The 25,671-nt window shown below is 36.2% G+C and overlaps 1 protein-coding gene across 1 annotated transcript in view; it reads right to left on the bottom strand.

The window, feature by feature from the left end:
* The window catches only part of CCDC171 (coiled-coil domain containing 171), a gene marked incomplete at both ends in the record, with an annotated part of 130,157 nt that overhangs the window by 33,204 nt on the left and 71,282 nt on the right, over window positions 1–25,671 (bottom strand). The window contains 3 exon segments of the mRNA XM_082013296.1: window positions 4,013–4,067; window positions 7,097–7,242; window positions 24,112–24,297. Of these exon segments, the coding sequence (XP_081869422.1) occupies window positions 4,013–4,067; window positions 7,097–7,242; window positions 24,112–24,297 (387 nt within the window).

The following is a 25,671-nucleotide window of genomic DNA, read 5'->3' as shown; positions in this document are numbered from 1 at the left end:
TACCTTTTTGTCATCTTTAATATTATGAGAATAAAACTGAACGAAACCAAAATCTTCTTAAGGTCCTTTGTTTGCCCTTGGTGGTGTTTTTTTGTTTGGGTTTTTTTGGTTTTTTGTTGGGTTTTTTTTGGTAAAACATTCACTTTGCACTTTGATACTTGCTGTCAATATTTAGATGGTATAAAACCAAGAAAGACCTCTCATTTTAATGGCGTCAGGTACTATTGTGCAAATAACCCAACTCCAGGGGTCAGATGAAGATAGCTAACATCACAAGACAAAAAATAACCTTCTAAAGAACATCTTGCAGGTCATGAAGGATATAGAACTAGCTGCTCCCTTAGCATAGCACATGTTCAAGTTCTTCCAACATTTATGCTTCGTAAATATTGATGATGATTTAAAAAGGTGGCTCTGAAATGGTCTTAAGAGAATCACAGAATCACAGAATCACTAGGTTGGAAAGGACCTTCAAGATCATCAAGTCCAACCATTAATCCAGCACCACCATGTCCCCTAAACCATGTCCTGAAGCGCCACATCCACACGTTTTTTGAACACTTCCAGAGATGGTGACTTCACCACCTCCCTGGGCAGCCAGTTCCAATGCCTGACCACCCTCTCAGTGAAGAAATTTTTCCTAATATCCAATCTAAACCTCCCCTGGCGCAACTTGAGGCCATTTCCTCTTGTCCTATCACTAGTTACTTGGGAGAAGAGACCAACACCCTCGTCGCCACAACCCCCTTTCAGGTAGTTGTAGAGAGTGATAAGGTCTCCTCTCAGCCTCCTCTTCTCCAGACTAAACAACCCCAGTTCCCTCAGCCGCTCCTCATAAGACTTGTGCTCCAGCCCCCTCACCAGCTTCGCTGCCCTTCTCTGGACATGCTCCAGCACCTCAACATCCTTCTTGTAGTGAGGGGCCCAAAACTGAACACAGTATTCAAGGTGCGGCCTCACCAGCGCCAAGTACAGGGGCACAATCACTTCCCTACTCCTGCTGGCCACACTATTCCTGATACAGGCCAGGACGCTGTTGGCCTTCTTGGCCACCTGGGCACACTGCCGGCTCATGTTCAGCCGGCTGTCAACCAGCACCCCCAGGTCCCTTTCCGCCGGGCTGCTCTCCAGCCACTCCTCCCCAAGCCTGTAGCGTTGCATGGGGTTGTTGTGGCCAAAGTGCAGGACCCTGCACTTGGCCTTATTAAACCTCATACAGTTGGCCTCTGCCCATCGATCCAGCCTGTCCAGATCCCTCTGCAGAGCCCTCCTACCCTCCAGCAGATCAACACTCCCACTCAACTTGGTGTCATCTGCAAACTTACTGAGGGAGCACTCAATTCCCTCATCCAGATCATCAATAAAGATATTGAATAAGACCGGCCCCAGAACTGAGCCCTGGGGAACACTGCTTGTGACCGGCCGCCAGCCGGATTTAACGCCGTTCACCACAACTCTCTGGGCTCGGCCATCCAGCCAGTTCCTCACCCAGCGAAGAGTAAACCCGTCTAAGCCACAAGCCGCCAGTTTCTCCAGGAGAATGCTGTGGGAGACGCTGTCAAAGGCTTTACTAAAGTCCAGGTAGACAACGTCCACAGTCTTTCCCTCATCCACTAGGCGGGTCACCTGGTCATAGAAGGAAATCAGGTTGGTCAAGCAGGACCTGCCTTTCATGAACCCATGCTGGCTGGGCCTGATCCCTTGGTTGTCCTGCAGATGCCCTGTGAGCACTCTCAAGACCAACCGCTCCATAATCTTCCCTGGTACAGAGGTCAGGCTGACAGGCCTGTAGTTCCCAGAATCATTCTGGGCACAAGCATGCTGGAGCACTTGTTGACAAAGGCAAATGTATGATACTAGATTTTCCATCAATTCACAGCAGGGCATTAAGTGTTGTAAATGATCCCTTGTCTAGAGCTGTATTAGAAGCATGCACAGAGATTGTCTCCCTCAGCTCTGCTTCTTACTTTGTTTGCTGACGGTTATACACAAATACATGCAAAGGCAGATAATCCAGTACCTACACGGCTGCCTTCTGGAATTCTTATAGTGATAGAGTACAGAAAAGAATGAGTTTGCTTTAATGGGTATCAGTGTATACTGTATTATGCTGAGTCTAACTAAGATTACTAAGGATGTCTGTAAAATCTCTCTGAGCTCTACAGGCAAAAATTTAGCATTATGCATTGGTAACACAGATCCTGCAAGGAATGCAGTGGAATTTTGTGCATGTTTGCTCATGAATACATCAACACAGAAATACCACAATGTTCAAACTCCCATAAATATATCAGCAGCTAACAGTAATACTTGTTCAACTCCAGATGATTCTGAACTTCAACATTTTTCTTTTGATTCCTTTTTTGAAAACAAAAGCAGTTTCCAGAATTTCTCTGTGGAAGAAAAAGGCTTGTGGTTCCTTTACTAGTATTTCATCTACCTCATCATGTTTTGATTTTTCACTGTGAGAAAACCTTTAACAACAACAGTGTAAACTTGGTAGTTTATACACCAGCCATGTTCATTACTGTTAGATAATTAACTACCGTTATGATATAGGGTTTACATTTCAGATATTTCCCAAATATCAATAATGTTCCTTTGTTCTTCTAGGAGAAATGATATGTCAAATTATGAATGATTTACAATCAATTCTTTTTAGTTCATGCTGAAAGGAGCATCCTGACATTTCTAATTCTTATTTTTTTCTCATTCTTTAGGTTGACAAACCAGAAAAGATAAATTACTCTGGTACTCAATAACAAGATACTTGGGCCTAACAACTATGTACATCAAGAACTAAGAAGCAGATGTGGTAACTAAAATTCTCAAAGAAACGTGGCCATTTCTCGACCCATTCACTCCATCAGGAGAATCACTACTAAGTATGTGACCTTCCCTATAACCTTTCCTCAAACTCCTTGTGCATATACAGCCCCGCTTTCTAAATCAAAATGTAAACATGCAATCCAGAACAAGAAATTCTCAAGGCCAAGGACATTACACGTATATGTTACTGTAAAAACATAGCACTTTCTGCATTACATAGATTTCCCAAGCTTAAAAGAAGCCAGTATGAAGAAAATGGGGGCACAAAGGAAGACATTACCTATCAGCACAGTTTGCTGCAGCTAAAACACACAGTTTAGGTACTGTCACTTTTTGTGAACATTAAAGGAAAGAGAAACTTGAAAAAGGTATCTGAAAATTAAATTAACAGCAGTTTTGGTGGACACAGAAACTAAAATAAGGAATAGATTCCCATGTTGCTGGGAATTCAAGATGTGATACGGGAAATGAACACTCCAAGGTAATAAAAACATTTTTTTTGCTCTGTGTTGCTCTGGACTAAAAACAGGTGTAAAACAATCAGCCAATAGAGCTGTAGTTAAAAACAGCCCTATATATAATTAATATATACCGCTTTGCTGGCCCTTCAAAGAATACTATACCAGGGCAAAATAGTACAAGTCAAAGAAACAACTTAAGATTATTACTCAATTTAAAAAGGTTTTCAAAATATATCATTAAAGTTTTTGATTACAGGTCAATACTTACTGTCTTTTCCTTATTTTATTCATCATGTATCAAAGATTAAAGTAGAATGCACAATGACAAATGTCTTATGGCCACCACATATGTGACCACATCATATGACCTCTGTCTTAGTAGAGACAGGTAACTCATCAGCAATTACAAACTGTTTGGATGATCAGTAGTCTTCACTTGGTAACCAGAAACAGTGCTCAGGGAATAGTGATTGAGGGAAAGAAGGTGGATTTAGTATATAAGTTTTATATTAAAAATAAGAACTCTATGTATTACAAAACTGCATTTTATTTTGCTAAATATGAATAGTTTTTGGAGACGAAAGAAGTTGAGGGTGGAAACTTTCAGGAAAGGAAGTTGTTTTACGATGACTTCTAATCCCCCCCTTCCCTGAGAATAAGCAGTTGGAAAACTTTGATGTGTTTGAAAATACAAACGCAAAAAGAACACTTCAAATTCTTACCTTATGAAGAGTGGCTTCCACAGATTTCATATGACTAATAATCAATTCTTTGTCTCTATTACAAGAGGAAGAAAAAAAAAAAAAAGACTAGTTAATAGAACTGAAGCTCTATGGATGTAGAAATTAATTTTCTGCTACTTTATAACCACCATGTCTTTAAAAATAATTGTTGATAACTTGTAACAGTTATGTTTGTATCTCTCCTTATTTTATCTCCAATGCAAACCCTGAAAAATAGTTCATGGACCACTATTTGCCACGTTTCCATATGAAAGATGCTTCTGTTGTGGATAAGCAATTGAACTAGCTCTATTTATAGGTATATCAATGAACAACTATTGTGTTCTTGGAGAAGAAATCTGCAGTCTTGGACAAAAAGGGCACGCTGAATGGAGTCCAGGCACTATCAGGAAGAGACTACATTCTCACACTGGAAAACACTAACAAATTCTATGTTTTTCATCAATTATATGGACCTAATAACTACGTACTTATATGCATATAAATCTTCCTGTCTTCTCTAAACCTGAACATTCCACCGGTCTTTTTCCAAAAGAAGTCCAGTCAAGGATTCTATCCTTACAAAAGAGAAGTTTGGAGAATGAAATACTACTCTCATGCCTTTTTTAGATTAGGACTTCACTAAGACAGACAGCTTTGATCAGTCGTGCTACCATAGAAAACCCTGGTCTCATCTGATGCATTGAGAGAAATGTAATTAAAGTTGCATGGTACCATAGGACTAAGGAGAACAGGACAGCATGACCAACAAAACACCATAGGAAATCAAATGAAATCTATGCCAGAAAGGCTGATACACCTTAATATTGCAGGATTGTCTTTTACCTTGCCAGCTATGTGAATATTTTGTTTGAGCTCCTACAGTTCCTACAACAGAAGTCAAAGCCATGGTGTAAATCTGCCTGGAACGACCACTGCTTCCTCATTTCTTGATTCATACTATCCTAACAACAAATAAAGGAAGGTGGCCAGAGAAGTAGGATTGGCTTTTACATTCCTAGTAAAGCTGTCACACAGATTTTTCTCTTTTCAGGAGCCTGCTTTTCTTTGGACCAGACTGGCAGGTACATGCTGTTCACCTTCTCTGCTCGCCTCATTTATGTAGTGACTGTTATTTGTCTGGGTGAAGTCAGTTCTAGAGAGCCAGTTCAACAACATTAATTTTTAAGTTAGTTACTGACATAGAAGTTCTCAGATGTTCATTGTAAAAAGGAAAGTATCTTCAGATGGAATTTTGGACCCAGGTTAATAGGCAGTCCTCAGGTCCTTAATTTTGTGAACAGAAAGCCCTCTAACTATATTTTTATTACCTTAAAAAAACACCTTAAAATAAAAGTCTGGTAATATTTGTTTATAGCACCTAGGAAAATAGTTTAAAAAATGCATCTATTGCACCCCTACATGCCAGGATCCACATTCTTTCAATCTTCATTGAAATCTTCAGTTCATATATTCATCAACTCCTACAGATGTGAGGGAAACTGGAATTGGATCATAGAACTATTCTGTAGGATTATTATCCAGAAATGTAGCTCAGGCATGAGGAACATGCCTTATATCATCTTTTACACAATAGCTGGGGTGAAGGTTTGATAGAGAGTTTCTATCTGGCAGAGAAATGAGCAAAAGGCTACTAAATATCCGTCAAGTTCACTGCTATCAAACACTTTTATTAATACTCCTTCCTACTCTGGAGGAAAGTGGAACAGAACTGCTGGCCACCACTGCAAGAAAATCAAGACAGCCATTCTCTCATAATGAGTCAGCCATCTTCCTATGCTTTAAAGCTGTACAAAAGATTAGGAAAGAACATGGAAGACACCCCTGTATTGCTTACAATCACTCAGGTTATGGAAGAGTTATTAAAATAAGATTTTCTGGACAAAAGTAAAGTCTATTTCACCTACTTTGCTTATATGTTCCAAAGGGGAAAAAAGACATTTGGTATGAAGAGTTGGTAGAACAGTAAATGGTATGGGCTTTTTCTTTGGCAATATTCAACAACTATATACAGAAATAAAACCAATTTTAAAACCACATTTTAAAATATCTTTCCTGAATGTAAGAAGGACCACAGGGAATGATCTCTACTAGGTGTGTAAAATAGTTTGGCACAGGGTAAAAAGGGACAAGCTTTCCAGAGCAAATCCTTTAGGTCACATCTGCTTTAATACACTTATACTAAATAATTGTCATTTTAATTAGCTTGTTAAACATTTCACTGATAACTACATTAATTGCATTATTTCACTTGCGCTATTCATCTTCAGAGGTCAGATGTACTCCAGGTATAATAAGAAATTTTGGTTTTAAATTAAACTTTTAAAAAATCTTAGCCATGGACCAACAATATTCAAAGTACATACTACAATAAGAGTAACAGCTAAGAGAGTCTGCAAAGGTTTATCTTTTTATCTGACTATATGACTGTAAGAAGTTAGTAACAATCTCATTCAAGTCAATGGAACACCTTTTGACTACCAATCTTTCCAAGATTGGTCCCTGAACATTTCCTTCCACTCTCCAGGTCATAGTATAAAAAGGCGTGGGTTTTAGGTCTAAATTCAAAACTTTCTGAAATCAGCTGAAAGATCTATCCTGTTCCACAGACAAGATTAGGTCCAAAATGGGCTTCAGTCCCTTTGGCAGCTAAGACCTGTCACATAGCTGACATTTCTGTATTTATTATAAATAAATTCTATCTCTATAAAATGATGATGTGGAAATAGAGAAAACAAGCAATCTTTTCTTAAATAAACAAAGTATTAGGGATCTGACAACAAGATGTTGTCAAATCAGTAAGGTAACTGGCAAACAAAAATGCCCAGGCCATTTTGGAACCCAGAACTTGGAGCACTGTTATGAGATAACTACAGAAAATATACCATCTAGTGTCTTGAACTAACAGTTTTCTTTTTAGAAGACTATCACTGAATTTCAAAGAGAGACAGATATACTTTTGTTTTCTAGCATTACATTAGCCAGGGCTAAAACCCTGTGCATGAAAGTAAGAATTGATCTTTTGTCCGTTTTAAGTGATCTCCCCAAGGTCCCAGTGCTCACTTTGCTGCCATGCAGAGGGCACTCTCTGCATCATGGATGCTCTCTTTCAGTCGACGCTTGTCCTGCTCCAGCTGGGTAAGAAGTCTATTGAGCTGACGCAGAGATTGATCTTTTCTTCTCAGCTCCATCTTTGCCTCAGAGAGACTCTGCAAGCAGACAGAAAGCAGAGTTACTTGTCAGCCCAAATAATTAACTTCAATTTATGCCATAGGCTATTAAACAAAGTGGAAAACAGACTGACTGTGAAGTAGTAGATTTGGACCATTATGTACTAAGGTTTTATGAATTCTCTAGCAAAAACATTACTAACTCAGAACCTCCCAGGTTTTAGTATATTGCCTATGTACAAATATGTTTTATATAAACAAAGTGATTTGTTGATCAAACAGGTACGTATACTATGCTGAATACTGTATTTACAAATACTAGATCTAAACACAGTGGAAACAATCAAGAGTACAGCATTAAAGAGAACAAAGTATTCTCAAAACTTAATTTAAAATGAGCATTAAAGAAAAGAATTCACAAAGAAAGGGATTAAACAAAAGTAGCATTTATTTAAACATTCTGCACTATTCAGAAATTTCAGGATAAAAAAATAAAGAACGTAATATTCTCTGCTAGTGCCTTAAGTACAGTTTTGCTGCAATTCTTGCTAAGAATAAATCACTATTTTATGGTGCTTGCTTTCACTATTTTAACATTGGTTTTCCAATATGCAAAATAGTATGCATACTTTTTTAATGTTTCTCTCTGTCTTAGAATTAACACAACATGCTTTAAATCAATTCAGATTAATCCAATTGATGACAAATAGCACACAGAACTAATTAATACAGAACCTGGCTAGTTGCTACTCCTTTCTGCTGGGATAAATCAATACTTTTATAGACTGGAGTATTAATAATGTGATTTCATTGTTTGCTAAAGTTAAATTTTACTTACAGCTGTTAATTGCTTTTTTAGAAAGAAATTATAATAAGTGATAATAAACATTCTTTTACAAAATGCAAATTTCCTGACAGATTCTAAACCAATATAGAAGAATACAGAAGGCTGCACAGCTGAAAGACTGAGCTCTTGCACCATTGTTTTCAAAATCTATGGATGTGTTTTCTGCTTAAGTCCTAAGAATGCTCTGCACCATTTGTAGTCAGAAGTACTTGACCGGGACTGTGGAACACAGAGAATATGTATTATGCTGTGGATATGCATTAAGAATAGTACATACAAAAAGCTGATAAAAATTTGGAGGGCACTGAAAACTCAACCAATCTGAAAAAGCTTCAGACCTACGCAAGAGTCAAAGGCACTTAAAAAAACAATATGCTAGAGAAATCTCTATAAAATAACACAATACAGCATAAAACTGCATAATCCTGCAAAATAAACTGAAATCTGTAGATTGGCATAATTTTTCTTCAAACATTTCTCAAGACAAAAAAGCAATCAGTTATTCCAACAGTGTATTTGGAAGGTACAGCACCACTACCTGAACTCTCTGTTCAGCAATTTACAAAATCCAGGCTAATATTAATCACCGCTGTCAGAAAAGAAAAAAAAAAAAAAGAATCAGGAGTTTATTTAAGATACTCTAAACCCCAGAAATGTTAATATTAGTCTTGCTTAAATTACTGCAGGCTGAGTATTCTGCCTCTTATGTCATTATTTCGATGAAGAATACTATTTTTCACCTAAGAAAAAACACACAGATCTCATTTGTCCACTGCATTATTAGCATAAAGATATCAAAAACCAGAAGTGCTGCTTTCAGAAATTCTACCCTAATGCCACCAGCAACTATCAAATCCTTGTCTGAACAGCTGAATTTGTGAATTGTCAGATTTTCAGAAAAGTTATTTCCAAGAAACCAGATGTGGATTAGCAAGTATGAAAGGAGCTGTCTTTAATTTAAAAACAAAGACCATCATCTTCTTCCATTTATTGTGTTTACTGTATCTTTGTTTTAGGCTAAGTCAGCACTGAGGGAATAACTATGAAATGAGAGCTGACCCGTGCCCATATTCCCATCTTTGACAAACAAAATTTATTGAACAGAGAAGAATGCCTTTGGTGCCAGTGCTTTGTCAATCCCTCTTTCCAATCTGACTGAAAAACCTGTTTTTAAGATGCAGTCACAGGACTGATCTATGTCTGATGTATACTAGGTAATTCTGCTTATATTTTGATGCAAGCAACTTTTGATGTAGAAGCTGCTGGAACAGAGTCTGACTCCAAGACTCTAGTGGTCTAAATGAATGGAGAAAGACAAGATAATAGGAACATTTTGCATATTTATTTCATTTTTATTAGATAGCTGTCCTTCTAAAGGGGTTGAAAAGTTGTCTGCTCCTGCATAAAGTTTTCATCACAGACCACAAATGGTGAAGATACCTACTACGTATCAAAACCTTCTAGGAGCTGCTAACTAAACTTGCTTACCAACTGGAAGTGCAGGCCTATTAATGAGGCACTAACAGGGATAAAAGCGTGAAGCCTAACTCCGAGAGGCATGACCAGCAATCCACATTGCTGGTGACAAAACAATACAGAAACTATTAAATCAGATATGTCACTGAACAGCTGCTTTATTGTATTCAAAACTTCCACCATTATATACAGAAATCTCCAGAGGAATGAGACTTTACCTATCAATAATATTGCAGTATCTAAGCAAAATATAAACTGATTTTAGTGCTCTCAAAGCAGTTGCAGTATTCTCTTGAAGCTCCTTGCTACTGTGAGTTAAAGTCAAGCCTTGGAAATTGCTCAAATACAGTGTGGAGTATTCTAAAGTAATGGCTGCTAAGCCTCTCTTTTTTTCCTTCTTCAGATTGATCTAATTAAAACCCTTGATAAACTTTATGGACTCTAATATTTCCAGCTGAGTGACTGAAACCAAGAGGGTGTGCCTCAAGGCAGCAAGGCAACAATGATAAGCAGCAGGTTAGCCACTAATTTCTCAGCCAGGGTAGATTGTGAAACTGTGATGTTCTGATATCCAAGAAAGTGTTCAGGAGAGAATAGGATAAATCAAGTTTAATAACTCTGCTCCTAATTGTTCCCTCAATGCTCCACTCTAATTACTTGGAGAACTCTCCTGACTGTCACCTGATATTAAGTTGTTGGAGGCTGAGTGTGGAGCAGTGAGATAATCAATAAACATTTAGTGGGGAGAAGAATGAAGATCCCGTTAAGCAGTGGGAACCTGCAGCACCCAAAGCCCTTCTGCTCATGAGAAAACCTATGGGAGAGCCATAGTGATTGCAAAGCAATAATCCAAAGCACTGTTTTTAGGCCTTGAGGCCTTTAGGCAACAGTACATTTGAGAAAAAAAGGTTAACACGGTCACCCTAATTACAGCCCATTTTCGCATTCTTCATATATAAGCGAAGACAAGCCAATTAGGTAGAAAGGAAGATAAGGGAAGTTTTATTTGTATACTAATTAAACCCCTGATGAAATTAAAGGAAAAACATACAGCTCTGTAATTGTGTCTGAGAAAGGTCACTTCAGGTTCAGTTATCAGAAAAGCACAGCCTTGAGATATTTCACTTAATCCACAATATAGCCCTTATTTTGCTTCCCAGGTCTTAGTATTTACAAAAATAAGAAAATTTCAAAAACTGATAATGCATTTATCTTGAAATGTTTTCTGTGGACAATTACAATTGTTAGAAAGTTGAGGCTAAACATGATAAGAAGAATGAAGGCTTTAAAAACCTACTATGTCTGCACATAGTTGCTGAGCTTTCACTTTCAAGCACAAGCAATTCTGAACCAACTTAGAAGCCAAACTCCAATTTATTGACATTCCATAAAATGCCAGTTATCTGTTTAGTTAAGATATTTAGGTATTCAGGTGCTAATTCAGACATTGCTGCACTCCTTCCTCAAAAGTCCACAAAAATCTCATAGATCAGTTCAGTTTTCATCAGAATCCTTAGGAGGAGTTCTCTTTAGAGATATATGAGATTAGGCTCTTTTTCCCCATAAGCTGAGCATGAAAAAGCATTTGCTGCAGAGAACAAGTAACTGATAGCACTGAAGAAAAATCTCCTTGGATGTCTGTTGGCTGGGTCCTTCCACAGATAATTTTAACAAGCTTAGGCTTATGCAGTGAGGAATCTCTTTCATCAAAACCAGTTACAGTAACAAAAATAAATCAAAGTTTAACATTGTCATTCTTTACATACAAAAAAGGACTCCATTCAAAAGATGACAGATGGACATCATTCTAGACGAATGATGACAGTCATCCAATTTAAATTCATGCAAAGCATGTGTGACAGATTTATACTGAGAACGTAGTTTTCAAAACCAAACTGCTTACTAAATTACATTTAAATTACGCAGACACAACACAGCACTACAAGATATGCAAATATACTGTAGCATGTGTATTACGAACTGATTTTTGAAATTTAAGATTTTGTCTTCAGTATGAAGTTTTATATGTATATTTTCCATTTAGATGCAAAATATCACTTTTTAAAAGATCTGTACACTGAATACATCCTGAAAACTGTCCTACACACGTAACTAATAACATTCCACAATGAAAAAAGAATACAAAGTTTAGTTAGTATCTGTTCCTCCACCAGCTGAAACACACTTCCCATTATCCCTGTTGGCAAATATAATCTTCAGGATGATCTCTGAGTGCCCCTCAAAAGACAGTCTACAGGTAACTTAAGAGTGGTCAGAATGTCCAAATCCAAAAGGTACAAGAAGTTATATCAATATTAAATGTCAACTGTATTTTTAGTGTGCATGACTGCAATGCAAACCAAATTACATTGGCTCAAATTATACAGCTGAATTTCCACAGGATGTTTTCTGAAAAGAATGCTTACTGATCATGAGTAACTCAGAATGAAACTTCTATCAAAACAGGAGATTAAAAAATCCCAGGGAAACAAGTTCTATGGCAAAAAAAAATTTCATAACTCAGACTTCTCATCGATACATTAAAAAAAAAAGAGCATACATACGTTTAGACCTATGTCAACAAATTGCAATATCAACATACTATATCTGGATTCACTGTGTGTTTCCTCGTGGCTGCAGCAGTGTCTTAAAACAGTCTGAAATGAACTCCATGTGGCTGTTCTGCTCTTGCAAAGCAGAGTTAACTTGAGGCTGACCACCCATGACATCCCTTCAATAACAAATGCTTTCACATGCCCTTTAAACTTCTCTAGCAAAAGAAATATGAGTACTGAAAAGGAGATCTGAATGAGCTGTATCTGCTTTGTAGAAAAAGCAGTGATTTTTTTAACCTCTTTACTACTGGACCCTCATCCTGACAGCAGCAGCCTTCTCATATGCGTGCATTCTGAGAAAGGACATACCTGATGACTCTTCTCTGAAGTATGTGATGTAGCATATAAGCAGTTAAACAAGGCTTACAGACGACAGCGTATCTCACAAGGTGCAAAATGTCTTTAATGTCTTTGAAAGGGCCCTGTATAATGAGGTCGCAGAGCACCAGTGGGTCTATGAAGCAAAACAGTAATGCCAGAAAGCACAATGATTTTAATAAATAACCAGCCAAATACTCGTGAATGAAGGGATACTTGCAGACATATTTTCACATTTCTGAGACAATGTCAAATATAGTTGTTTGTGATCATTTTATATAAGAAACCCTCATAACACTGGAGTACAAACTATGCTAATAGCAGAAACCTTTAGCCAAATCAGTACCATAAAGTCAAGCAATCATCTAAAAACATCTGTAATTTAAATGATGGTAGCTTAAAAAGCAGGTAAGCTTTTTAAGGTAGTTTAAAAAGCAGCTGTGATATACAGTTACTCCACAAGATTTAGAACCTAAGTATTAAGAAACATTTCAACAAAAAGGTATTCAAGAGTCACTCAATGACTGGATGGGGAAGATGCAGACATTTTCATCTTGCAAGAGGTTTTTTTTTTTTTTTTAACTACAGTCATTTGAAATTGTAGGCACTACCACTGTGAAAGCAAATGGCATTACCTATGTACGTCTAGACAGCAGTCCATTTATTGACGGAAGCATAGCCCTCAGACATCCAAGAAAGTTTAGATACCACAAGCACTTTACCTGCAGTGGTTCAGGATAGATTACAGTGCCTCAACGACTTAAAGCTAGGTTTAATATCTCTGTGCTACAATGCAGAATTATTTCTCAAGAGAAAAAAAGAAAGGAATGCTAATTGCATTAGCTCAAAATGTTTAGCAAAGGATGACTGAAAATGCTTTATGAAGTCACTGAGCTGTGTATCCTTAAAGTTTACTGTGAATTAAAAGAGCTTATTAAACACAGTAGCTATTCCTGAATAAATCCACATAATAACACTTCTTCCAAAACAGACGTCCTATGTTCAAATGTCACTCAGCTTCAACGTAAATAAAAGTAACCAAAACTTTGAAAGTTTTTAGATGAAGTAATCACAAAATATAAAGTGCCCACGCATAGGCTAGATCCTCATGGGCTGTTAGCATTAGCAAACAAAAGCATCAGTCAGTGTTAAAATGTGTTAGCTAGGTACACTGCTGCATTTGAAGAGAAACAGAAGTTGGAAAAGTTGAGGGACACACTTCTGAATACCAAGATGCACTGGGCCTTCCAGACATTCACTAATCCAGTCAGAGATAATAATTAAGCCTTACTTTTAAACACTGCTTTGGAAAATGTTGAAGTAGATAATAAAATCTAGGCACATGATAATCTAGAAATTTTTATCACCTTCTGAGCTAAGTGAATTACGTTAGTATTACTGGAAAGCTGCAGAAAAGGATTATACCACCTTAGTGGAACAAAGACAATTTTAGAAAAACTCGGGCTTTATCAATGTGGGTTTTAAGTGTATTAGAAAAGCCCTTGATGTTAAGTATAACTAAATTTTTGGAATCACATGCATGGTGGCATGAGTACATGATCATTCATTCCTCATTCATTTCTGACATGCTACCTCAGGACTGATGTTTCTTTTTTCTCTCCCTAGAAAAGTAAATTCTTCTCCCACCACTGTACCTAACCCTATGCAACTGCAGACTAGACAAGATCCAGCCCTGCAGGAGCAGCAGCCTTCCTGTACTTTGGCAGCATCATGCCTTTAAATCAGTTGCTTAAGTGCCACAGAAAAGAAATAATCCTTTTTTTTTCTTTGTTACATTTTTTACCCTGATAGACCCCCAGTCTTACAGTTGTTAACAGTTCCAAGATTTCAAAAAAGATGGTTTATACCTTGTACTGCAAAAGAGGACTTCTCATAACTCTCATGTACCTGTATGTAAGTCAGGCACCTAACTTTACAGGGAAACTCTGATGCTGCTCTGTAACACTGCTCTCTACTATACACAAGCATCTGCAATATTGTTGCTTAATTTGACTATACATTATCTAATTGTGCACATTAGCACACACTGTACAAGACAAAGATACAAACAGCACTTAGACTTTACCTTTACTATGGTTTACAAGTGCTACTACATCAAATGTACATACACAGAAATATTTAGCTGGGTATCTATGATGATATATTGCACCAGTTTCTTGCATTTCATTACATCTGTCTCTGATCATATCCTACTGGTCTTAATGATCTTGCATTAACAGTGACATTTCCAAGCCCAGGAACAGACTATTTGAAGTTCTCAAAAAATATTCTTCCATTGGATCTGCATCACTCATCTATTTAGAGTATTTCTAAATCATAATAGTTAAGATAACTCAGGAAGAAGGAGAAACAACAGCAATAAAATTATTAACAATGACAATGAACTGTTACCTACAAATTTAATAACCACAAATTCATTCCCATTGTTTATTTAAAAAGGCATGCAATCTGAACTCAGGGGTAATTTGGACAGACTAAAAAGTCATCAGGGACAGGTTAAATCACACAGCATTCTGTTCTGCTCCAGAACTAAATTTAAGAAACAAGTATTATGGTACACTGGCTGTGTATCTTCACTTCATACACTCGTTCAAAAAAGTGGGAATCCTAAGAGTCTTTAGAGTAGTTCCAAGAAATTTTCTAAATAGAACTTAAGGTTCAGTTCTGAGTAAGAAAAAGTACTGTCCATGACCTCAATATACTGGTTGTGCCAGTTAAGTTGTTTTAGTGTTGCAGGTCATTCTGCAGCAGTTTCTTGGAAGAGGCTGCTGCACAATTCCACCAGACACCAGCACATTAGTGTGAGGCACTAACATTAACGTGGCCTTCAGCAGATTTATCACTTTATACAGTTTACATTCAAACACTGTGTCCTCCTTCAGAAGAGTTCTGACTGAACCGTAGATTTGTTTTCAGGTATATGTGTTTCCACAGACAGCCCCAAATGCTGTTTAGAGTATGCATATTTTGTTCTAATATTATGACAGCCACATCATGCTGCATGAAATATATGCAGGGGGAAACCATGCGTACATGATTCTCTTTATCCTTTTTACTCTTTCAACCTCAATAAAATAAGACTGAATCGATAAATATGTGATTTCATACTAAAAGGTTTATTCCTTTATGCAGGTCACCCCTATTTATTAAATATCCCTTTAAATATAATAAATAAAAATAAATAAAAATAAATTTATTAAATTTATTAAATTATCCCCTTCATTAAAAAATGGAGAGTAGTCCATTCTGTTGAAAAAGCATCAAAGATATATTATAACCCAATATTCAGCAAGGAGATCAAAGTGCTACAAGAGCATATTGCTGGGTGTCTCCCTTCTGGATGTGCTTTGTGTCATACCAAGTGCCAATTGAGAGCACAAACCTTAAACAAGGAATACGTTTTTCTGAGCATGGCACACACATGTCCTGAAGTAGACATGGTAAACACTGACAGGGATAAATCACTGCAACTGTTGAACTGAATTATTATTCATATTTTTTACTTTTAGTATGTTTCCTAAGTATAAGATAAAACGGCCCCAAGACGGTAAAAAACCTGGACAGTTACCTGCTTCACTCACTTAAAGAAGCAACAGTAATAAATATGCCTTATCAAACACATTTGGTGATAATACCACACAACCAATTACTTCAGTAAATTATCATTAACTTTTTTTTTTTTAAGAACATCTATTTCTTCATTCTCATACCTGAGAAATTTTCTTGTACAACAGCGAAGTACTATTTATAAATAAAATCTTGGGACTGCTACTTAGAATTGAGAACTTTTAAAAGTCCTTTTAACTAAGACAGTAAAAAGATTCATATAGCATCAAGAACTTCAGTGGGTTTTTCATAAATATATGCTGTAAAAGGTAACACAAAAGTTTAGGCAACATAAAAAAAAAAATTCTGTTTTGAGTTTGTTACCCTGCTACAATCTCAAAAGAGTGTCCATGCTTTTCATGATTAAAAGAAGATAGCATAGGTATAGATTTTGGAAGCTGAAAGTGGTATAAATTTTGGAAAAAAACTTGCCCTCGAAAAATCACTGAATACCTAATGAAAATAGAGTGCCTAATGAAATTCAAAAACCAAATTAACATGAAAGATGGGCATGGCTGCTGTCATTGTATGTAGCCAAGAAAGGGAACTTGAGTGCAAAGGAATGCATGTCTTGCTTTAGCCTTATGCTAGTTAGATACATACTCAATGTATGTTATCACCTAACTCAATAGCTTAATTATATTCCAATAGGTATTTGAGAGTCAGTTACTTATGGTTTCACAAGAAGGTATAAAGATCTTTACAAAGTTAGTTTCAGACAAACAGAAAGGGAGATCATGGGAAAACCTGACCAAGGTGAAAAAATGATGGGGCCCTAGAGATATCCTAGATAAACAGCAGCAAGAAGTAAATCTATGTATAAAGGACTTGTGTATCAAGAACCTGTATAGCAGAAAGTCCTGCATATTGATACCTAAACTACTACGAAAAATAGGGTTTAGAACATTTCTTTAAAACATCACATGCTGTTTCAAAGATCTATTGATCCCCTCTGCACATCTCAAGGTAACAAAGTAACTTTGTAGTTGACCCAGTAATATAACAAAGATCTCTCAGGCACTGGATTTACCAAGAAGCCTTCCTGTATTTTTTGAGTGAAAACTGAAACATAGTTGAAGGTCTTGAAATAACAGGGATAAACAGTATGTATGTACATATGCTTAGCAACCACACACTGTAATTACACAATAATCCCATTTTTCTTCCAAATTACATGTCAGTAAGTCTTTCTCACTGCACTATAAATTCCAAGGTCATGGGCAGAGGTGTTTATTAGTATAATTACAATGCAGCAATAAAACCATTAAGCTTTTAGATCCCAATATAGTTCCATTTATTCTCCCCTCCCCCCAAGGGAGGCAAACAGTTCCTACAAATGGAATACCCAGAAAGTATTGGAAGTTACTTTTAAAAGACTATAAAAATGCTCTGGTTCATGCAATTACTTTCCTTTTTGTTTATTTAATCTTTGAGAGAATGTCAGAATTTCTTCTTTTTTTAATAGCACAGTGCTACAAACAGACTCAAGATAAAAAGTATTCTCTGAAATAGGCAATGTGACTACACTGTAAAGATATAACTAAAGCATTCTAGATTGCACTGTGTGCCAGTCAATATATTAGACAAAAACCCCCAAAGTCTTAGCCATCTGTTGAGAAGTAACTTGCAGTCCCAATTATTGACTCTTGTTTTCCCATTAGTTTCATTATTCCTGGGCACAGTTCTACCTGTCTTGGTTACTTGCCTTCCTCTGCAAACTATCAGAAGGGCACTTAAGTGTGTGATTAGTAAAATGGCTGCTGAAATCAGACCACTGCATCAGACTAGTATGATCAAACATATTCTGTAATTTTCTATAGAAGGGAAAACCTGTTATTACTTGGAAGTTAACTTCTGGTCATAATTAGGTTTCAAAGATTAACTAAAGTGATGTTACGTAACCATGACTTAATCTGTTGTTCTCTCTCAGTGTCTAAATTACACCTAAACCATTATAATGGTGAGAGCATCTTCCACAGCTATCTTGAACTATTTGACATGTTAAAAATAAATATTAATTATTCTAACATAGGGATGTCATTTCTTATTAGATAAGTAATGTTTACACCTGACTAGGTTGAATATAAATGTAATAAACTGACAATGCCTTTCACTCTTCTCTCAATGTAAAATAGAAGCAATTCTGCAGACTATTTTATTATTTTCTTACTATACAAACGTAGTAAAGAATTTGCCTAACAAAAACAGCCTGAATAATATTCTTACAACTAACCAATAAAATATTTTGTAGCAGCATAATTTAAAAAATAACAAAAAAAAATTTCACCTTATATGAATACCTGTTCAAATTGCACTGTAAAACCTTAACATTGATCTTATTATAATGAACTATTACTGACATTCAACTTGCAAGACTGGACAACAGAGGAACTGCAGAGGAATGAAACAGTAACAGAGTGGTAATAGATCCACATCCTATATGCCAATATCCTTTCAAAATAAGAAGTTCTAAATTACGTTTGCGTGACTCACACTGCAAAATTTTGAATTGTTATATTGAACTTCATGTTAATGCAAACACCTAACTAGTTCACAACCACAAATTTTGACTTTATTCTTTCTCCTAGTCTGCTCATTACTCTCATATTTTCCAGAAAGCCTGACTCAGAAAAGTTAAGGCAGACCTTCAACAGCTTGGTTGCTAGTTGTTTCACTCATGAGTATGGAGCAAATACAATACTTTACTAAAGGCCACATACTGACCTCAATCCCTCCAGACTACTCATGCTGATACTGATGAATGTTCTAGGCACAGAACAAAGGAAATACACAGACCTAACAACCTGGCTGGAAATAAGTTAGTTCAGCAAGGAAACACAGGGATCAATATTCCTGATGAGGTGATCTCTAAAGTGGAAAACGAACAGGGCAACCCTTGGATCCTGAATCTTAAGAGGCTAAACAGAGAAGCAAAGCAAGGAGAGCTGGGCAGCACAACATGAAGAGCTGCTTTCAAATTGCTAAACAGAATAGAGTACCATTATTTATCTCCAAGAGAACATTTAATGCACAAGTTGGTGATTTTAAAAAAATAATAAAGTAGACAGTGAGACAATAAAACAAACAAACTTCATGGACAAACCCCAAAAGAGAGAAATTTAAGGTGAAGATTAAGCTTAGTTTTCTGAAGTGCAGATTGAGTAATAGAATGCAGACTTTGTCACACTCGTCTTCTCTTTACTTCTGTGAAGAGAAGCTCTCATGACCAGTCCACAACAGGATGCCCTCTATGTGTTTCTACCACTCTGTAAACATATCAGCAGTTCAAAGGAAGCCTGAGAAGACTATCTGTTCCCACATACCTAAATTCCATGTACAATGCATTGCAATCTTTAAACAAGAAAGCACAAAGGACCAGGTCCAGGGCAAGTCTTTAGCTGACCTAATTCTTTGAAGACTATCTATCTAAGAAGTTATCAGTGGTGGAATTTATGCAACAGAGCAGGAGAACCAACAGGCTTACTTATTTTACAAATAACTTTAATGCAGACTGAAATACATGACAAAATTGTTTAACCTGTAATTTATTGTAATAAGAAAACATATGACCTCTTTTGACTAAGAATAGGGCAGATGTCAATGCCAATCCACTCTTACCTACTTTATAAATTATTTAGGTGTTCAGAACATAGTATGGAAACTAAAAAAACACAATTAATGAATTATGAATTTTAGTTTCTAACATATTCAGAGGGGAGCTTGCTTCTCTTTAACATGCTAAACTTGATTAATACAAATTCTCTAGTAAGTTATATGCTAATGGCAATCAGCTATGCTGCTTTCTTTAAAGAACAGCTTTTAATTTAACTGGCCAATGCACAGAAATGCTGCTTCTTGGCAAAGTGACAAACAAGTTTTTGGGAATCAACAGCACCCTTCAGAGGACCTATACCCTAACAGTCTTTCCAACTTAAGATGTCAGAGTTTAGAGGGGGGAAAAAAAAAATCCAAATTATAGTGACTGTAATCTTTGCTGTTCTAATTGAGAAGCATGAAAATCACTTGGTCTTCCTCATATAAGTGAGGCCTTTTAATGTTTATGTAAGTTAGAATACTGCATCACGTGCAGAAATAGCCAAATATAAAACTGACTTGCAAAGCGTGTGCAATGGTATTAATAGAAGAAATTGTATAAATAATTAAAATGATTTTTCAGGGAAAATATGTGGCTATAAATGTATGAAGAGGCAAAGCAACAAAAAGCAGCAAATTGCATACCACCTTCATCTGAAATCCACATGAAGAACAGGGAGCCTGCTCCGGGAAAACATCCACTTCCAGCAAACCTAGAAATCCCAATCTCCATCAGAATCTAATTAATTTGGATGTGTCTGTTTAGCAAAGGATACTACACTTTCTGAATACAGAATGTGCATATAATGATTTAAATGAAATAGCCAGCAAAAATAAACACTCCAAACTAACATACCTAAAAGAAAGTAAATATACATTCAGGGCCTGTCAATAGGAAGAATTAGTATTTTACTGGAATTAAGATGTGCTTGTATAAGTAATAAAAAATATATCTGCTATAGATGCTATGTCTGTGTTGCATTTGTGTAAAAGTTTCTCTTCAAAGACAGGGGAATCAGAGCTACTGTTTTACCTCATCTAATAAAAAAAAAGTGGTATAAAATGAGTTGCTTAGTTCCAGCTGACCTTGAATGTAATTGGCTACCTTGGATGTCTCTATGGTATATGCCATTAAGAAGATAAAAATATACAGGATTAAAATCTGAACCGATAAAGCTAAGAAATTAAGTATTACTCCTTTAATAAGCCTACCTTACGAAAGTACATGAATACCAAAATATCTCCTGATTGCTGTTGAAGTGTGAATAAGTTTAAAAACAGTATCAAAAGTAAAAGTATCTAATATTTTATTCTTCCCCTTCTTACCTGTTTAAAAATTATGAACAAAGAATTCAAAGCAAGTCTTTTTACTCCATGACACTCTACTCCATCTGAAATCTCTTGTACACCACCACATTCTCCAACTTTTTATATATACTTAGTCTAGATCGACAGATTATTTTGTATCTTAAGATGAAGACAGAGGTATATTTCTCTATTATATTTTTTCAGTGCAACAGTTCTTTTTTTCCATACTTCCGTACTATTTTTTAAGAGTTTAAAAGCTTATACAATTCTAAGAGAACTGTTTTAAAAGGTCAGGGTTGATTATTACAGAGATGAGACTGATCCACTGTACTGCAAACAAGAGCTACAAAAAACACCCCCATTTTAAGTTAAAAAAACTGATTAGTCAAGAGAAGAAGGTCTGTCAGTTAAAACACCAGGGCAAAGGCAGAGATCATTTCTGCCCATCATGAATAAAGCCATGAATAAAGTGGGAATGAATAAGGGGGCCTTATAAGAAAGATGAGGACAGACTGTTTAGCAGGGCCTGTTGCAATAGGACAAGGGGTAATGGTTTTAAACTAAAAAAGGATAGGTTTAGACCTGATATAAGGAACAAATTTTTCACAGTGAGGGTGGTGAAACACTGGCACAGGTTGCCCGGAGAGGTGGCAGATGCCCCATCCCTGAAAACATTCCAGGTCAGGTTAGACAGGACTCTGAGCAACCTGATCTAGTTGAAGATGTCCCTGCTCATTGCAGGGGGGTTGGGCTAGATGACCTTAAAAGGTCCCTTCCAACCCAAACTATTCTATGATTCTATGATTGTGGTAAACTGTGGGAGAAAAAAAGCTTATGAAAGACTTTTTTTAAAATTTTAAAAACCCAAACATGTACAGCTCAAAATAAATTAAAAAAAAAAATCCTTTTACCCCTTGGTATCAAAGTAGTTTGTGTTAGACTGCTACTTGAATTTAGGAAGTACTTATTCAGCACAGATTTGGAACTGTAGAAAAACAATGATAAAAATTGCAGGCAAGACAATGATACATTATAAAGTCATATATGCACAATTAAAAAAAACAAAAACAAGAAGCACTAGACCATGAACATGTGTTGCGATGTTACCACAACTGATTTTGTTTCCTTCCTTGATACAGTCACAGACACAGGCCATTACAACACAATGCAATTTTGTACTAACTATTGTAATAAACATCATGAAGGAATTAAGAGACATCAATCAACAAGGAATTAAAAGACATCAATCAACCTTCTGATATTGAAATAGAAGTTTAGGGACAGTACACAGCAACAAGTCTACAACTTAAATTGGGTTCAAAACTCTTCCATGGAGAGGATTGAGAATTATGGAGTAATACATTTAGAAAACCAAATCAGTGTAACTTAAGTGGTAAATTTCAGCTCTAAGTTTATTTTGTCAACTTTTTTGCCTCCATCCTCTCACAACAGCTATAGTATTACATTGTATTGTATCTTTACAGCTTTCAGCAACAATCAAGCATTTTTACGCTAAATCAAGTTGTTCCAGTACCAAACAACTGCTAGGAGGTTGCAGAATTAGGATGCATTTTAGAATCACTGCTGTCTCAAAAAATTTGTATCTAGACTTTACTTAATAAAAACAGAAGCTGTGAAATCTAATTCAGTATCCAATAATCCATGTAATAAGATCTGTTTAAAACTCCATCCTATATTTTAAATGCCTGCAATTGATTTTTTGTTTCATTTCCTCTGAACAAATGTAAAGATGTTTTAACGTATAAAGTAAAACATGGTAAAATACCATGCATTTATGTATGAAGAGTAGATCCTAAAGAAGATTTCAAATAACATCTGCCTTTTAATTCCTTCCCTTCTTTATGATCTTAATATCCATTTAAAAATCTTGAATCAAGTATTTCCCAAAGAAATCAAATACAAGTCTAATGACTTATATATACTGCAGTTATAGCTGAAATAAAAAAGCAGTAGTATTAACAAGCAACCTGACTTAAAAATTAGACAAGTTTATTTTTACATTGAAATGAAACACCCAAGGTTAGGGGGCTAGGAGGAAGAAAAAATGTAAAACCTAACATATAAATTAGAAAAGTCATTGTCCTTCACCCTTAGTGAGATAAGGCGTTTTTAGTAAATAATGCTGCTAATTGAAAATCCTTCTTAATAAATTTAACAACATTCTTCAGCATCCTCCACTATACATCACTTCAAACTTCAACTCTGCTGCAAGTCATCCTCCTTGACATCCATTTTCACTGTTATATTTTCAGCAATGGTTTCTGATACTTCTACTAGTTTTGTAGCTTGCACCTTTTTGGTTCTCCTCTTGACATTTCTTATCACTTTGTCCCTAAATCCTCCTTTGAATCACAAGTGCTTCTGTTTCTCAAAGTACCAGTGAAGCAGTCTCTTTCGCTTAACTGTCAATTCACAGGGGAATACTGGGAGGTGGTAAGACAGTAGTAGGGCTGAAGAGCAGACAAAAGCAGCAAAGCTCGCTTTAAATAAAAAAATAAATAAAAGCTGCAGAGCTCAGGTCACCACACATTACTGCCCTGCCATCACAAGATTTCTTCCCTTCCTTCATTTGCTATCAGAGATTCTGATAAGAACTTTTCCCTCATTACTTATTATGTCTGGGGAGAATTCTAAACCCTGATGAAAAAGGATCTTTCTCCACTCTCACCTAGCATACTCCAAACTGCCAAATGCATTCTCTATCCTAAGATTATATTCATGAAACAGCTAATACAGGTTTTAAAATATTTGTATGATCTCTATCAAAAGTCAAAGTATTCCTGTATTTCTTCCTTTACTTTTCCTAGTCTGCAAACAGCTCATGATAGCTAGAGCTGCTGTCTCTTATGTGTCATGTAAAATCCAGAAACTTCACAGATTACAGATATTGGTATATACCACCCAGTCCCAAAAGCAAAAAAGGGGAGTTACACCTTGAAGTTTCAGTTTGAAAGTGTTTTCAAAATACCCTAAAATTCCAATGGACTGAGTAGTGTGTGTGCATCTACTCTTATAATTTTATTTGCACAAGAACTCCAAGATTTGGCTTTTTCACCAAAAGGTAAATTTCTGGTTCTTATTTCAGAAGGATAATCATCTTACCTTTACAGTTTCACTTAAGACTTGGTTTTTATCTGCTTCTTCACTGGAGTGTAATTCTAGTTTATTATTTAACTCCTGTAGCTGTTGCGCCTGTTCATTCAAAAGCACTTGTGCCTGATGCTCCCGATGTAATGCATTATTTAATTCTTCACATGCACTTTCAAACCTCTCATGTGTGATCAATTTCTGATAAGAGAAATAAATTGTGTTTGATAGCATAACTGTATTCACTTGTTTACAGGCTTGTCTTTCAGCATTCCACTTGCAAACAAACCAAATTCTAAAACAAAAGCATGTTAAAGATAAATATGTAGGTTTTTTAACATGAAGACAGATCACCGAACAATAAAATGGCAGACAAATTTATTCACTGCTTTTTTTCAAATAGGCATTCAGGGTTTAAAACTCCATCCTATATTTTATGCATCCTGTAAACAGTATGCATTCACTACTCTATTGAAATTAGCACCACAGGTTGTAGAGAATCAATATTTAGAAAGAAATATGCAGATCAATGTCCAACATTTCAGTGCATATCTTATTAACCCTTGTAAATGTCTTCCTGAACTCCTTCTCCCCTCCCCATAATGTTCCAGAAAGAAGAAATAATTCTTCAAGGAAAATCATCATCTACATTGAATGACAGTCCGAAATGTGACAATTTCATCTAAGTGTCCCAGAACTGCCAGGGAATAAAGCCCATTAAGAACAAAAAGATTATATCTAGAAAGATATATCTAATAATCTAAGGATTATTAGATATAACCTTGTTACCATTTGAATTAAAACATGCATTTTACCAGCTAGGATCAGGAAGGAGAATGGATGTGAAATCATCTATTAAATATTCTCTGCTTGGAAGTGTTTTGACTGGGACATGCTGACAGGTCTACCAATTAGGCCTCAGGGTCAACACTGGGTACAGCTACAGAAGTTGCTGCTCATTTCTGGGACACAGCTTTTTCAGTAATACTGTGCACCTGTAAAGCATGTATAAGAATCCTTATCCATTCACCTTCTCACATAGCTCAAATGTGAGCTCAGTTCTGAATGCAACCTATAGAAAATAAGCAGAGCAGGAAAGATGCCCAGTGAACTCCAGCATGCTAAAGCAAGGCAAGTTTCTTCCCTCCAATAAGGACTGAAGGCACAGTTCCACAAGTATGACAGGGAACAAACCGACAATCCACAAAATGGCATCAATCCCTCAAACGCTGTGTCCATGACTCGCTATACTGTGGCTTCAAGTGGTTAAGGAACCTTTCTGTTGTCTCTTCTCGTTCCTGCCAGACAGTGCTATTTACAGGTTAGTGAACCCATACTGTTTAAGTAAATCAATCAGCCACAGCAAAGGGTCAGAGGAATTTGGTTGCATATGTGCTCCTGAGAATGTAGAAGATGGCTTTTTTTTTCCTTGCCATAAACGTACTCCTTCAAGTAAACAGCCACACTAAAATTTGCACTTACTAGCTCAGAATGTAATCCATACTCAAAGATACAATAAAATGTCTATCATAATATTAATCAATATCCATGCAGAATTTAATATACTACATTTAT

This window comes from Phaethon aethereus (assembly GCF_964289735.1).
Source record: "Phaethon aethereus genome assembly, chromosome: Z".
Classification (NCBI taxonomy): Eukaryota; Metazoa; Chordata; class Aves; order Phaethontiformes; family Phaethontidae; genus Phaethon; species Phaethon aethereus.
This window is presented reverse-complemented; position numbering and strand designations above follow the sequence as displayed.